The sequence below is a fragment of the Montipora foliosa genome, chromosome 5, assembly GCF_036669935.1.
Source record: "Montipora foliosa isolate CH-2021 chromosome 5, ASM3666993v2, whole genome shotgun sequence".
Classification (NCBI taxonomy): domain Eukaryota; kingdom Metazoa; phylum Cnidaria; class Anthozoa; order Scleractinia; family Acroporidae; genus Montipora; species Montipora foliosa.
Genome location: NC_090873.1, coordinates 45,057,425 through 45,072,424, shown reverse-complemented (window position 1 = coordinate 45,072,424; position 15,000 = coordinate 45,057,425). Strand labels below are relative to the sequence as shown.

The 15,000-nt window shown below is 38.0% G+C and overlaps 3 protein-coding genes across 3 annotated transcripts in view; 1 reads left to right on the top strand and 2 right to left on the bottom strand.

Moving 5' to 3' along the window:
- LOC138004365 (dual specificity protein kinase CLK2-like) overlaps nt 1-4,731 on the bottom strand; it is an 11,119-nt gene extending 6,388 nt beyond the window's left edge. Inside the window, exons 1-6 of the mRNA XM_068850862.1 lie at nt 4,402-4,731; nt 3,318-3,420; nt 2,899-2,959; nt 1,996-2,049; nt 1,843-1,908; nt 196-286 (exon numbers count right to left, since the gene is read on the bottom strand). Of these exons, the coding sequence (XP_068706963.1) occupies nt 196-286; nt 1,843-1,908; nt 1,996-2,049; nt 2,899-2,959; nt 3,318-3,420; nt 4,402-4,662 (636 nt within the window). The 5' untranslated portion in view covers nt 4,663-4,731. The remainder of the gene's footprint in view (nt 1-195; nt 287-1,842; nt 1,909-1,995; nt 2,050-2,898; nt 2,960-3,317; nt 3,421-4,401) is intronic.
- Nucleotides 4,732-4,757: 26 nt separating this feature from the next.
- LOC138004366 (large ribosomal subunit protein mL53-like) lies at nt 4,758-8,924 on the top strand. Its single transcript, XM_068850863.1, has 3 exons — nt 4,758-4,893; nt 5,756-5,868; nt 8,240-8,924. Exons 1-3 carry the CDS (start codon nt 4,805-4,807, stop codon nt 8,332-8,334), a joined length of 297 nt encoding a protein of 98 aa, XP_068706964.1. The 5' UTR covers nt 4,758-4,804; the 3' UTR covers nt 8,335-8,924.
- Nucleotides 8,925-9,817: 893 nt separating this feature from the next.
- The window catches only part of LOC138003218 (EF-hand domain-containing protein 1-like), a 15,730-nt gene continuing 10,547 nt past the window's right edge, over nt 9,818-15,000 (bottom strand). The window contains exons 5-9 of the mRNA XM_068849175.1: nt 13,992-14,121; nt 13,414-13,634; nt 11,831-11,971; nt 10,888-11,327; nt 9,818-9,993 (exon numbers count right to left, since the gene is read on the bottom strand). Of these exons, the coding sequence (XP_068705276.1) occupies nt 9,987-9,993; nt 10,888-11,327; nt 11,831-11,971; nt 13,414-13,634; nt 13,992-14,121 (939 nt within the window). The 3' untranslated portion in view covers nt 9,818-9,986. The remainder of the gene's footprint in view (nt 9,994-10,887; nt 11,328-11,830; nt 11,972-13,413; nt 13,635-13,991; nt 14,122-15,000) is intronic.

Sequence of the window (15,000 nt, the reverse complement as noted above, 5' to 3'; positions counted from 1 at the left end):
CAGTTGTGCTGCTTTCAATTAATTATGGACAGGCCAGATTTCTCTTCAGCAATCCCAAATTAACTCTAACATGCCTTTTATAAGCAGCCAATTCTCTCCATCTCTTTGCTTTTCTTACTGGGTATTTCAGGTCTTTTTCAAAGAGCTATGTTTTGAGTACTGCTCTTAGGTTAGAAGATTAACAAGGCAACTTACCATGAAATCAAATACACTTAAGCCCATCTTCTCGAAAACAAGACACATGTGTCCATGATGGTTGAACCAATCCAGCAACACAACACAAAGGCTGAAAAAAATAGAGATAGCAAAATTTAATGTTAATAAATATCATCTAACTATTGACAACTTTATGATAATCATATCATATCATCATATATCTTTATTTACCCTCGGATTTTTAGAGTAGCTTGGTGTAGCTAATATCTCCGAGCATTTACCCTCCCAACCATGATACATCACAGAAGACAGACCACAACACCGGGAACTACATGCCCTACTCTTTACGACAAGTGTGCGGGTTCTTTTACGTCCCACAGGATTATGAACATTGAAGGGTTGTGAGACCGGACCTCCGGCTTATCGTCCTTATCCGAGAAGACTAGAGAGTCTAACCATTTGCAGATATAATTACAAAGGCAGCACTTTCTCCTCAGTTATTTAAAGACCCTGAGTGTTGGTCCGGCCGGAGTCGAACTCACGACCTCCTGCGCGACAGCCCGTGCTCAACCAACTGAGCCAATAATAATTATTGAGAGAAGGTACATATTTGGAAACACCACAAGCTCTTTTCAACCCCTAATTTAATGAAACCAGGGCTTGGGCTTGGCTGGAGGCAACTAGCCAAATACCAGTAGATTTTCAGTTTTTGCCAGTGGACGTCTCTCGCTTACTACCATGTTGACAACTGAAATGCTGTCAAAGGCAAATGTTATCATTCATTTCAACATCTACTCACAATATTGATGGCCCATTATTCTTTACAAAAAAAAAAGAAGAAAAGTACCGAAAAAAGGAATCAATAAAGCTTTTGAACGCAACATTTGTTCACATTGATTTTCGAAGCCATTACTCAGCTAAAGAGACTGGACCCCTGTGCTCCCATCAAGCACTTCAATTGCAAATGAAGCTGTCCACCATATTGTTTTAGTTACATGTGTTCACTTCAGAGGCTTCTTTTCTTCAGAGAACAGTTTGAAAAGGAAAGCTTATGATTCAAAAAAGGAAAATTCAAATTGTGGCAGTGGAAAAAGGAGGTTTGTGCAAAGTTGGACAAAGGAATTTCCTTGGTTGGAATTTGATGGGCAGAAAATGTTCTGCAAACAATGTAGAGACAAGGCAATGGAGAGTGATTGGTCATCTACTTTTGTATCAGGTTGAACCAATTTTAGAATTGCAGTGTAGATGTTGCTCAAAAAATGATAGACTATTTGACATTGCCTATTTTGTTACCAAAAGAGAAATGCCCTTTACTGTAAAAATTATGTAAAAATGTATACACTTTGAAGAACATTGTAGAGGTATTTCATTACTTGAAAAGCATGTTAATTTTTTCTCTATGGCTAGCAAAAAGAGCTCATTGCCTAGTGATTATTACCCTTTTACTAGCCATAAGCCTATTGTTAAAAACAGTTGAGGTTGAGCCCTGGAAACTAGTATAGGATGCAGCTCTATTGCTGCTAATTAATCCATTGTTTTTGTTGTAAATCAATCTGTGCCTATTGTTTTCTGAAGAAGATCCACTTTCCATTCAAGATTAAAACTTTGGAAAAAAAAAAACCCTTTGTGATGCTTATTGAAATCTGTGTGCATCTAATTAGGGGCAAAAACCAGCAGTATTAGAACCTTTTGCCATTCCTGTCTCTCTGCTGGATCTTCTCAAGTGCTTTGATTTCTAACTTGGCAGCTTCCCTGAAAACATGAAAAATTTTTACTAGTTATAAATGCTGGTCTTTTGGAAACTTTAGTCTGTGATTTAGGGAAAATCGACTCACACACCTGTATTTTTCAACATTCTTGATTACTTTTATTGCAACATAAGCATTGGTTTTCCTACAAAAGAAAAAAGACAGAACATGGACATCAAGAGAAGTTTAATAAAACTGAAAATACTGACAAGGGCTTCGTTAGCAAGGCTTTGCTTTTAAAAATATTTGAGGAAGCTAATATTTTTACAAATTTAACCCATTTACACCTAAAGCACCTACAATCGGTGAGTAAACTCATCTAGTATTAGCCAGAGTAAATCTATAAGCCTCACTTTCAGGTGGGATAGACACCAGGGGCCATGGGGAACTGCTAGAGCACAGCTCAGATTAGTCATGCCATTTTAAGGTATTATGGAACATATTCGTTGATAATACTACAATGCTGGACAGAAGTGTTGAAAAGGTAGTGTCACTTTTGAGATACAGTGTAGCCCCCCTCCCCCATATCAATGTTGGACTTTGCACCAAACAAAATGGTGATTACATCTGCACCTGACTAAGATAGTATGAAAGGCAGATGAGATACATTTAAATTAATAATATGCTGCACATGTCGCCCCTGTTTCTGATTTGCGTCTGACAAATTGTTGCCCGTTACTGATTTGTGTCCAGAGAAAATCAATTTCTGAACCAGGTAACTCAAATTGTATCAGATCTGCTTCGATGTTTGATTTTTCAATCACTAACCCAAACAGTACTTTGGTTCTCCATGCGAGTTTCTACTTGGTGACTCCTAAAACACCTTGGTCATGTAGAACAATAACAATACGACTTGCACTACCAATTTATGCATTTACCCTTTCTACACAGGGACTTCTATGCTGCCTCCTCGGGTTTTGGCTTCTGGGCCAAAACCCTGCGGGGCAATTATTATTCTCTAATAATGAAGAAAAAGGAGAACATTTTATCTCACCTGTCAAGGCAATCAAGCACTTTTCCAAAGGTTCCTTCTCCTAATAAACTACCAATCTCATCTGAAATAAAAATTAATCTTCACTTAAGAATGAATCCAATAGAACATCCTGTTTTGACATTCCATAGACTTAATTTCATTAATAAAAGTACTTTTCGTGAGACTTTATGATGTTAAGAATGTCACCATTTTATATAATTTTCTTACTGTATTCTTTAGGGTATGTGAACTATTTATCTGTAACATACAAGTAAAGAGAAAGTTTGTGAAACATGGAAGTAATGAATACACACTAAGGATCAACATGAATAAAGAAATGTTTAATTCATTTTAAAAACAAGAGAAAAAAAATCCAGGCATTATGAGATACTAGTAACATGTATCTACCAGGTACTGTACGAAACAAGAAAAATTAGTACATCTGGAATTCAGCATGTCGCCATGACGATAAATCAGGTGACCGTCCTCGTCATCCTTGACACTTGACAAGCCTCTACTCGTATCTTCCACGCTTGTCGGCTTCTGTTACCGGCAGTGCATCCATTTCACATGAGCAATTCATTCATTCATAGACATATTTCACCGGCGGCACAGGTGCAATTGATCCCATCATAATTTGCATCAGCATGAGCATGTCCACAGATCCACCCAATTTTCAAACATATAGAAAATAGCAAAATATACACACACAGCAAAGCACATGAGTTTTATTCATATAAACTTGCCAGAGCAACTTTAAGTAAATTCTAGAATACCCAGACCCCTATTTGCGTGTGACTGACACACGCTATCATCTGCATCATTCTTCAAATCAAGTTGCCCCAGGAAATAATCAGAAGTAGTAGGTTATTGTGACATTACCCAGTACCTTCTATCTGACCAACAGTGATAATATTTTAGCTTACTGAATGCTTCATTTTATTTGAAAGTCAATACAAAGTTGCTCTTCGGAAGACTTCAATGGTCTCCACACACATAAAACATGTTTTGTCCCATTCTCTGGAGACGACAAGAAATCATTCTTGGAATGTTGTGGCTGAAGACAGATCAACCAATAATAGAGAATTTTAAAAGGTTTCAGTTATCTTTTCATACCTATTTCTATACAACAAAACTTGTGACCTTTAATTTAAACGGTGACAAATTGTTTGACAGGATACCTCGCATGTCCTTTCCAGCACGTGCTTTTACTGCCGTCATGCTGATTTCACATGAAATCGACGACTTCAGGACAACTAATTCCACCCTCTTATTATTCTGGATTCAAGTATATCCAGTAAAATTTTCAAACAAATTTGGGATTTGTATCAGTTTTATTCTAATGTAGTTTATCCAACCAGATGCAATCGACACCTTAAGTCAAAAGGCACTCGATGATTCTTAGTGAAACGTAATATAATAGTAAACAGAATGATGCGGGGTCGACACAATCCCATTGTAGTTTAATTCATTTCCATTGAATGATTTACGGAGTAGGAAAGAGAACTAGTTTTTTCTTCTTACCGTAGAAAGAGTAGAATGTTCATGACCGTGCTTCTGCCGTTTTAATTTTCGTTCGCTACGTCGCACACTGTGACTCCTGGAACAATGGCGATTACGTCTCCGACGATCTCGGCTTCGACTTCTTGTGCTATATCGCTTAAAATGGCGATTTTCAGAACCAGAACCATGTTCATTGTCCAAACACCGATACTTCGAGTAATAATTTATCGATTCATCTTCGTCAGAGCTAAAAGAACGCTTTCTTCTCGTGCTTCTTGGCATGGCTTTTTGTATCAAATCAGTTCAGTCCGCCCAAATTATAGCAGCTAAATTTTTAACGAAAGTCGTGCTCCTCAAACCTAGACAAACCGGTTTTATCATGTGATGTCATCAATGCAGCCCACGTGATTGTGAAGCATTCAATATGGCCGCTGTCAGAGGTCTTTCATTGAAACAGGTCGCGAAAGTGACTGTTTCTTTCTGTCCTTTTGACGCTAAAACAGCAACCGCGAGGTAAAGAAAATCTAAACTCAATACTTGTGTATTTTAATTAAGGCTCGCACGGAAGAAACTGTGTAACAGGCAATTGTAAGCCTAGTACCAGTTCTCCAGCTAATCCTGGTAATGCACGAGAAGACAAACAAAATCGTCTTTGAAAAAAAAATTATCAGCGCTTATTCATAGACCGTATTCATAAATGACGGTCAAGAAATTATTATTTTGTCTTTGTGCTAATGCTAATCATCCTCACTAGCCTCACTTTGGAACAAAAATTCTTTTGAATTTTTATGCTTGCTATTAAACATATTAAACGAGGCTACTGAGGATGATTAGCATAAAGGCAGAAGAATAATTGCTTTAGCCGCCATTTATGAAATAGACCATTTTCGATACATTAAAATTCAGTCCAAAACAAAAGGCATCATCTCGAGGCTCTGGGGAATAAACTCATACTAATCCTTATATTTATTCCCCAGAGCCTCGAGATGATGTCTTTTGTTTAGGACTGAATTTTAATATATCGAAATTGGTCTATTGCAAGAGAAAAATCGTGTAATTGGCTTTTAATAATATGCATCAAAGAGTTTGAGATTGGATTTAATATAATTATATGCACAAGTGATGCATGTAGATCATAAATTTTGTGCTATTCAGTGCTTGCATTCGATTGGCTATCTGAGGTAGCTACATTAAGTTTGAAAGTCTGAGTGGGGTGGCGAATTTGACCTGAAAGTGCTACTTTGAACTGAAAGTATCAGGTTTCAAACATCTGGACACTGCTGGCAGATCAGAAATTCCTTGATGATGAGACTATTAGTAGAACTTACTAACCTTTAATTTAGGGTGTTATTTTTCTGTTTTGTGTGTTTATCAGAGACTTCCTGGCAAGAGTTTCATGTAAAAGCATGAGAGACTCTAACAATAAATGTGAAATCATTTCAAACATCAAGAATGATGATTCTGAGCCAGTGGTTGAAGTGGTGTTTAGTAAGTACTGATTGTACATGTACAAATTAACCTTTAACCCATAAATTTGACTCCTGAAAGAAAAGGGCATGGAACCAGCTAAAGTCTTAAAAGAAACATGCCTGGTTTTCCCAGTAGGATAAAGCTACAGTTTTTTGAGCCACATCAGGGCCTTAAAGGGGCTAGGTCATGCAATTTTAGGCAATTTCAGCATGGATCGAATGGTCATAGAATTAACTAAAATATCAAAAGAACTGTTCAAAACTATAGAAGAACTCTAACAAAACACAGGGAAGCCAAGAAGGGACATGGATGGACAAAACTGGAGAGGATTGAAATGGATTGAATTTGGGTAAATTTGAAAAACGTTGGCCCACCTTTTTTCAAATTTATATCAGTCTATATCAAAATGTCATTTACAAAGCTGGAAAATCATTCTCAGTTGTTATGTGGCAGTGATTTTGCAAATGAAAGACTCTTGCTCTGCCAATTTCACGTTTAGAGCTCATAATTAACAAAATTAAACAAAATTACCTAAAATAGTGTGACCTAGCCCCTTTAAAATGACTGAGGCAAAGGTGCTGCCTCTGTTATAAAAATTGCAAAATGATAAGTTCTTGCTTAAAAAAGATGGAGAATCTGCTGACCCTTCTTGCAAGTACTTGGAGGAGGCAGTGTGGTCCAGTGCATTGATTATTTATTTTATTTATTTACTCAAATTCAATTACACAGTGTTACGAAAAATAGCATTGCGTGTCTAGCGTGACTTTCTAGACGCTTTGCGAGAGTTCGTAGTTTGTTTATTTTTAGGTTCATGCGTAAGCGTTTCTAAATCGGTGTGTTTTGTAATCTTTCTATAATTAGAGTGATTACTATTTTAGAAAGTTCTAGAAGTTTATTGTCAGAGTATATAGGTAGACGAGTCCAAGCGGAGTGTTTTCTAACTAGTTTTTCACAAGCGAAGAGAGTTGGCGTTAGCCGTGTTTAGTCAAGTGTGACGGAAGCAGTGTTTATTCAAGTTGGCGGAGGCTGTGTAAGTTTATCGAGTACGTGTTGTCAAGAGTTTTACTTTGTGGAAACTACGTTCATTTTGGAATAAATCTTCTTGTTGTTGTTCCGACAACCCTGCGTTCAGTTTAGTTTGTAAAATAACTTTCCTTAAAACGTTCAAACTCGTAACACACAGATGATCAAAACAAAAACAAAAACAAAAGCAAAGAATTAAAAAATTGACTCCCGGCCTATTTCATCAGGCTGTGGTGCTGTGCTCCAAGGTCATACATGGGTCGTGTTCAGGGGCAGAGTGCCTAGCCGGCAGCACAGCTCCTTTGGTCCGACCTCGTTGAGCTGCGTCGTTGCGGTACTTTGCGACGGCAATTAACAGCGACAATTATTATTACTATTATTATTAAATATATTTACAAGAATAAAAAGGAGATACATGAGTCATTAGGCCAGTTTATACAGAATTCTAGATCCCTTATTTTAAATAAATTGCCTGAGATAAGATACAATATACATAGAACACTAACAAAGACAAATCGCACTACAATATGTGAACAGAATGTTACAAAAATTTATCCTTACTTAAGTCAAATTTACTAATATGAAACTGTTTCACTCTCTTACTAAACAATGGTAATTGATTATTGTCCTAATAGTCATTAAAAAATGAAATTTGAAGTGGATGCACAAATTCCTCACTATTGAAGCAGACTGGATTTTTATTTGGTGGTCTCGAGTTGAATCCACAACAGTGGTTGTCTTGGTCAAGTTGGATTTTTAAAGTGTGATTATTTTGTTTGATTTGAAACATTTCTATCGCTCGGCCATATAAAAAGACACAAACAATGTTCATAAACTATGGTGTGGTATTCTGATTTTTCTTATCACCCCTCATAACTGAGGAGAAAGTGCTGCTGTTTTATTGAGGCGTGCAAACGGTTCAACTATCAAGAACCCACATAGTTAGTGAAGAGGCATGGAATTCCTTGTCTTGTGGTTTATCTCTGCCAGCAGGTGGTTGACCTGGCTGGATTAGCTTCTGAGTGAATAAGACCACAAAAACAAAAATGCAGCCAGAGTTCAGGCTATTTGTGGGGTGCTGGATACTTGGGGCGCTTTTCCTTTTGTCAGAACTGGCCTGCCAGACCCATCAGTGTGCACAGAAGATGCAACAATGTGAAGGAACACTTCACATGAGAATCCCTCACATTCTTCTGGAGGAGTGTATATACTATCCATCGAAATGTTTATTTGAACGTGTTGTAGAGTTAGTCCTTCGAAATGCCCAGTGTGGTCGGTCAGTTCTGTCAAATGGAAAGTGTTCTTAGACTTACAAGTTTTCAGTTTTGTGCACTATACATTGGATTGAATCCTTTTTTCTCAATAGATGACAAAGACACCATGACGATGAAAACAAAAAAAAGCAAACTAATGGATATGTTAGCAATGTTCAACAAAAAATGCAAAGAAAAGGAAGGATAGACGAGTGCTACACCATCAGAGAAATTGTCCTCCTCTTACAAGAGTGCTTCATTGCAGCAGTACATTTTGCAGAGTATCCAGTCAATGGGATTGGAAGCAGTCAACCTACAACTAATTCATGGTCAGAAAAACTGGTTATTCACCAGTATTGGTTTATTGACCATGTGGAAAGCAAAGGATACAGTTACTGTGGTTTTCATAATTCTGCAGAATCTTAACTTCCAAGTGCTAAGCGCCAAACTGGGTTTTGGCTTCCATCAATCAAATTTCAGAACATAGCCAGGAAGATTGACTCAGCCTCCAGAAATTGAATTGGATTTTTTCTTTAGTTCACAGTTCAAACACCATTATGATTTGTTTTAGAAATTTTCAGTAAAAAGATTTGTACAGGTCGGCATCGAGTTCGAATATATGAATGTACCATGCATGGGAACCAAAGATACTGATTGGTGGGCTATGTCACGCATCAGTTGATTTCGTCATCTGTGGTTGGCATCAGAAGTTTGATCGTCCATGAATTGTGTCACTTTGGACATGTGATGTTGTGAGAAGTAGTGCGCAAAATATTGAAATAAAAGAAGTGAAAATGATCTCCTGATGTAGGTAAAGGTAAAGTCTCTGTTTCGAGCCTAGGAAGGCCCATCAGGCTGGCGCTTATCTCCGGTTTCCGTAGCATGAAGCGACTAGGAGTATTTATACTCCTCCCTGGATGGGATGCTAGTCCATCGCAGGGTTATCCCCAGCATTACGCCGGTACCCATTTATACACCTGGGTGGAGAGAGGCACTGTTAGAGTAAAGTGTCTTGCCCAAGAACACAACACAATGTCCCTGGCCAGGCCCCGAACCCGGACCACTCGATCTGGAGTCGAGCGCACTAACCATGAGGCCACCGCACCTCCCGATCTCCTGATATACTTGCTCAAAACAATGCAAAGAAAAACAGAGAGTAAAATGAAGCATTTTGAAAAAGAGTTCAGTATTGAGGCAAAGTTGATGAATTGAATTTTGTTCAAAGTTTTGTCAAGATAGTTGCATTGTTGTGGTAGTAATTATGCAATCTAATAATTTTATTTCCTCAAGATAGACTTAACTAAGAATTGTACAAAAATTTGGTTTCATCAACGGAGTTGATAATGTAAATTGGCCACCGTACAGAGATTCTAAAAGCTGACGTTTCGAGCGTTAGCCCTTCATCAGAGCTCTGACGAAGGGCTAACGCTCGAAACGTCAGCTTTTAGAATCTCTGTACGGTGGCCAATTTACATTATCAACTCCGTTGATAAAACCAAATTTTTGTACACTACTTCCCCACCGACGCAGCACCACAGTTTCTTTAGAAACTACCCCTTCATTAACTAAGAATTCATGAGTGTTACCAGTCTGACCATGTGTCCCTAAGCTTATCTTTGATTATTGTTACTTTCACAAAAAGAAAAAAAAATTCGTGTGGCAAAGAAATAAAACATTACAAACACAAGTCATACATTTTCTGTTTTATTGTTCTCAGAATCTATAATACAATGTTTAACAAGCCCACTACTTGAAATGAGCTGGTTGTAAAATGATTAATTACAAAACTCTCCCGGAATGTTAATATTTAATAGAACATAATTTATGATTCTCGTTTTAACAGCTCATTGTGATCACACTTTAAAACCTGCAACACAAAACGATGAGGTTAGATCTAACACAAGCTCTAGCTAAAGTAAGTGCAGTAAAAATTATTCAAAAAGCTATTTCCGAGTTTGTGTCTGCCTTCTCTTCAAAGCGAGTCTAAGTGCAAAGTTTTTGTGATGGTAATTAGTTCTACTTTACATATGAATGAAAAAAAAAATTTTCATTACAAAAACTTTGCACTTAAACTCGCTTTGAAGAGGAGGCAGGCACAGATTCGGAAATCGCCTGTTGCTCAAATAGTTGACTTTCATTACTTGAGTGCATTGCCATAAGTTTGGTTAACCCATTGACGCCCAGGGGTTCCCCATTGATGAGTAAAATCTTCTGGCGTTAGACAGAGTAAAATCTGGCCGGTTTGGACGTCAAAGGGTTAATTAATTAAACAAAAATTGGATTTGGGTATTTTATTTCATATTTACTAAATTAAGGATTTAGAAGTTAAACTATTTTCCACTTTTACTGACATCATTCACTGTAGCAGGCCAGGTTAGTGGATCGCATGCTACATTGTGATTGGTTGATGTTGGTTTCTGTTATGCAGCTAACATGATTGGTGGCAGTAAAGAATTAATACAAATTCACTCAGTTTAAGTTGCAAAGAAAATAACTTAGTCTAGGGGAGATATATAATCTGGTAACTGTTGCAGCGGACATGAATACAATGATAAATTACTACAATAGAAGAGAAAGAAATTATTCACTTTGTGTTACAAGAACTTTGTGTAGGGGAGATACTTTAGTCAAATGAATAAGATTATTGTTCCCAGGGTCTCTTCGTCAATTTCAACGACAATGGAGACCGTGGGAACAAGGTTGACATACTGCATAATTATTAAGCCATTGCAGAAGGCAACGAAATTCAGATGCAAATTACCTCCGCTGGTATTCTGTTTTGATTCCATCTGGCTGACTTTTTGTCAAATTTGGATCAGTGTCTCCTTGTGGCACATTAGCTAATAGCTCTTCTGTAGTCGTGGGTGGTCTGCCATGCTTTTCTCTGATAGAGTTAATAGTTGCAATGGGATATACTCGGGCATGGGACTCCAAATATTTTAACACATACTCGTCAGCATCAGTTATTCTGAAGCGATGTTTGAAGATCTGTATCAAAGCTCCGATCTGGAAGTCAGCAGGGGTGTAAAAGTCAGGGTTATCAACAGATGATCCTGACTTGGTTGCACGAGTTCGCTCAAGAAATTTACCACCAATGATTCCTGCATTTCTTACTGGAGGTTCATAGATTGTCAACATATCATCAGCTAGGCGATAAGAAATGATAAATCGCCTGTTTTTGTCCTCTGGTCGGAAGCTTTCCTGAAGAAAAAAAAAATAACTTCACACTGATTGCCAATTACAAAGTTATCTTTACTGCACCAGAATGCGGTTACTCACTGAACTACTCTTTATGCTAATCCGTTGTAGGCAAGTTTAACTGACCTTTTACAGCAAAAACAGTCAAGATAGCCACATATGTGGCCACACATGTGGATAGCCACACATGTTGACCATAAGTGTGTTTTTTGTGGACTGAGATCAATAATTTGAGTTCCAAAAATAAAAGTGAGAAATGCACTAGATAGGCCAATATCTAGCCAATTCTTGACCAAACAAGCTTGTTTACAACATCTGGAGATATTTACCGGTAATGCAAAAAGGGATTTTGAAGGACAAACACTGTAAACGACTTGGTCCATGTTGCCTACTCAGAGCCAGCCATATGGTATTTACCTACAGTCTGTGAATGCATTTTGCCCCCCAAATATCTAAGGGGGCCTCAGATGTACAAGTAACACACATTATACTGATTTGTGTCGTACCATGGTTGCAGCATACCGCAGTACTTTGTGATCATTTTCCAACATCTTGATAAAATCTTTCTTTGGAGGGTGTGGTACAAGAGACAGACAGGACTGAAGACTGTCCTCCAGAGAACCGTAACCATTATATGGAGGAACATACTGAAAAATTAAAAACATACAAAGTCATGTAGTCTCCATACAATGTTCAAAGCATTGGAGATAAGCATTAACCCACTGACCCCTGGGAGTGAAACTTACTCTGTCTAATGTCAGATAAATTTACTTGCCAGCTGGGGGGGCATCCTAGGGTGTTTCAGGTGTCAATGGGTTAAACCATGTGAAGAGACATGGGAACCTGCATTTACAGGCTTTGATTGCACTTACAACAGTCCAGAATTTTTCATTTAAAATATTATAATGTAGCAATTACACTGCAGCACTCCTCGATTGTTTAAATTGGCTTTCAAGAGTGCTAGTATGTAACCTGGAAGGAAGTGTTTTGTTTGAATCCTAGGCTGCACTTGTACTCAGGATTTTAATTGTTGGGGGGAGGGGGTGCCATTTAACTGCAGAGAAACAATGGTTGCTAAGGAAGCTGTTTAGTCAAAGAGCCTTACAAAAAGGTTGCATGGATGGTTCTAGGAAGTAAATTTTTCAATAGCAATCTGACATCACTTCAATCAGAAGGCACACGCGCAACTAGTCCCAGTCCCCTGCTGCGTGTTTCAGTGACAAACAAACAGGTAAAAGCTCTCAGGAAACAAAAGGAAGAGGCGGTTTTTTCAACGGAGGGGAACCGTTCCATCCTTTTTCATAAATTGTAGTATGGAATTTCTATTTGGACAAAAAAATGGAACTGATATTTTGAAAAGTGTATTAATTAAAGGAGGTCCTTAATGACATCATAATTTTTTGAGAAATAGTTTCTTTTAAAATCCATGCACCAGATTTCGTGTTGGGATGTTCTCATACTGTTGTGTTGAAAATTTGTGAAAAACATAGTTAACTTGCTGAGTTTTTAGGCATTTTCTGTTTTGGTCACCTGATTTACCAAATATGGTTGTGAGTCGAACCAGACAAAGGAATGTTAAATAGAACACATTTGGCAAAAAAGGATAACTGTAGAGTTAAAGGAATTTGAGAAATGACTATTTGAAGGGGTCCATAGCAATGGCTTGGTAGTGAGGACCCATTAGAAGTATAAAGACACAGGTGATTATACAAAATCGCGCGCTCTCATTGGCTCGCTATCTTGGATTATCAGCCGATAATCACCTCGACGGACAAAATGGCTGCCAGTAGTCGTTTTGCCACTGTAAGTGAAGATGATTTCGCGTTGAAATGTTTTTTTTTTATCTTTTTTGAAATAATCACCTGTGTATTTATACTACAACAATTATTTGCCTCAGGCTCAGTGATTATCAGTGAATATTCACCTTGACTGTGTCTCACCGATAATCAATTCGCCTTTGGCGAATAGTTGTTAATTAATACCCGGTACACTGTTCTAGTGAATAAGTTCATCTGAGTAGATTGTGGGCCATATCTTCCAGTTCGGCCTGACTAAGAGGTGTACATTCAACTCTGTTTTCGCAAAATACCTTGGGTAAGGGTTCTCTTGGAGCTCCTTGCACATCTACTGGGGAAAAGTCATTGACTCCAAAGGTTGTCCTGTAGTAGTTCTTTGTAAATTCATCACAGTCATAAAGGAGAAATCTTCTTCCCAAAATGAACAGAGTTTGACCAACCATGAAGTCACGTGGTGTAAACCAGTCCTTGATCTCGTGGTCAGACAATTCCAGAACACAAGAAGGAAAAGAGGCTGAACATTGAAGGAGAAAAGTTCATTCAAGAATTAACGAAGAAATAAAAAATAATGATAATATTATCATTAATTTTTTTATTTTTTGTTATTATTATTATTGACCACTAAGCAAGAGAGGTGAGTGAAAAGTGACTTTCTTTAAAAGCGGAAAATAAGAGCTTACAAGTAGCACCTTGTAAGTCAGGATGTTTTCTACTGAGTTAACTTTAATTCTTATTCTAAAAGACTTCAAATATAACTTTATTTATGCTAATCCATTGAGGCTGTGTGACAGTGTACCATACCAGTGAGCAGTTTTGAAAACTAGAAGTGATGTCAACAATATTTCAGATAAGAGAGTTGATGAGTGCTTACATTCTACTTTGTTTCTGTCTTTTGGTAATCTCTGACGACAGACAAGAACAGGGAAAGGGTCCCTTCCATCATTGCCAGAATGTACTTCTCTTATTTCAACAGTGTCATCTACCAGGTAGTAATGAATGATCTGCAACAAACCAGAGTTGATGAGGGTTACAAGTCTAGACATGTCAAAATATTGAAAAAGGAAAGGAAAAGAATTTTAAGTGTCTAGTTGTTCTTACTAGTGCTGGACCACTAATTGGGGACACTAAAAAATGAAATTAACAATAATTATTAATTAATGCAAATCAAGGCAAATGTTGGTTTTTGAGGAGAGGGGAAAACCGGAGTACCCCGTGAAAACCTCTTAGTGCAGTATAGAGAACCAATAAACTCAACCCACATACCAGTATGATGCTGAGTCTGGGAATTTGAACCCACGCCACCTTGGTGGGAAGCAAGTGCCCCAGTCAGGTAGCCTGCGTCACAGACAGACAAAACTGCCGATTTCGTGACGCATCCGGCTGCAACGCAGGCTACCCAGTGGCTGATTACTAGTTTGCCAATTTTTAGCTGGCTGCCTTTGACTTATTACACAACAAACCCATATTACTGTCTTATTAACCACATCTACAATGGACAGGTCCTGGACAAAAGACATTTTGAGTCACGCGTCACGCAATTGTAGGCGTAGGTTTTGTTGTGACCAGATTTCACTTTTTGATTGACAGTTACTCTGATTTTGTAATTCGCACGTGGTCAGGTTTTTGAGTTGTTGTCGGAATCGTCGCTAGAGTCGAGATGAAAATAGAAAACTAAAGAAACCGTGAAATTAAACCGTGAGTTTTCTGAACCGAAATACCGTTTGTTGTCTACACAACATTTTGGCGACCACGACGGGATCAACCGAGAAACCGTTTTGAAGAATTACCGGGAGGTTTACCGTACGCAAGCACTGTGGTAAGGTTGAATTTTAATTTGTGATTTTGCCGCTCAAGATGAGTCAGGACGGCGTAAAAGAAAC